Here is an 894-nt window from a genome sequence, read left to right on the forward strand (position 1 = left end):
TACGGATCAGTATACGGTAATTATGGATATACGGTTATTTTTCTTCTTCACATCCGGAATTACGGATCAGTATACGGTTATTATGGATGTGCGGTTATTTTTCTTCTTCACATCCGGAATTACGGATCAGTATACGGTAATTATGGATATACGGTTATTTTTCTTCTTCACATCCGGAATTACGGATCAGTATACGGTAATTATGGATATACGGTTATTTTTCTTCTTCACATCCGGAATTACGGATCAGTATACGGTAATTATGGACGGAGGTCTCTGCAGTACCGTAGCTCTATGTCATTCCGTACTAGTCGAACTGGAAGATGAATGACTTTTACCAAAGGACGGCGTACGTAGATGTCCTCTCGGTAGCTTCACATCCGGAATTACGGATCAGTATACGGTAATTATGGACGGAGGTCTCTGCAGGACCGTAGCTCTATGTCATTCCGTACTAGTCGAACTGGACGATGAATGACTTTTACCAAAGGACGGCGTACGTAGATGTCCTCTCGGTAGTTCGTAATGCCACCTGTGAATACAACAAGAGATCATAGTTAGCACAGTGGTAAAGCGCTGGCTTGCCATGCAGATGGCCCCAGGTTCGAAACCAACCATCAACAAAATTATTTCAACGGGTTCACACTGCAACGTTTTTTTTTTGGCCCGGCAAAAATGGGAATTATTGTTTCTTCTTATTATTCTTCTCGCCCATCTGATGAGAGACTACGGGACGGGGATGTTACGACACAGACTCGTATAGTCCGATGTAGCAGATGTTTCAACGCCATAGATAAAAAAGGCCTTTTTCCCATTATTTTTCCCCCTTTTCTACAGGTTATATTTTTTTTATTTTATTTTTTAAATGGGTTTCACGTCACTGTATAACAGCTA

General features: G+C 41.3%; 1 protein-coding gene across 1 annotated transcript; it reads left to right on the top strand.

The window, feature by feature from the left end:
• The first annotated feature begins 6 nt into the window (after positions 1 to 6).
• On the top strand, positions 7 to 612 carry LOC108254184. The gene is made up of 2 exons (XM_017449180.2): positions 7 to 272; positions 420 to 612. Exons 1-2 carry the CDS (start codon positions 23 to 25, stop codon positions 476 to 478), a joined length of 309 nt encoding a protein of 102 aa, XP_017304669.1. The 5' UTR covers positions 7 to 22; the 3' UTR covers positions 479 to 612.
• The last annotated feature ends 282 nt before the right edge of the window (positions 613 to 894 follow it).

The sequence above is a fragment of the Diaphorina citri genome, unplaced genomic scaffold (genome assembly GCF_000475195.1).
Source record: "Diaphorina citri unplaced genomic scaffold, Diaci psyllid genome assembly version 1.1 scaffold17535, whole genome shotgun sequence".
Lineage (NCBI taxonomy): Eukaryota > Metazoa > Arthropoda > Insecta > Hemiptera > Psyllidae > Diaphorina > Diaphorina citri.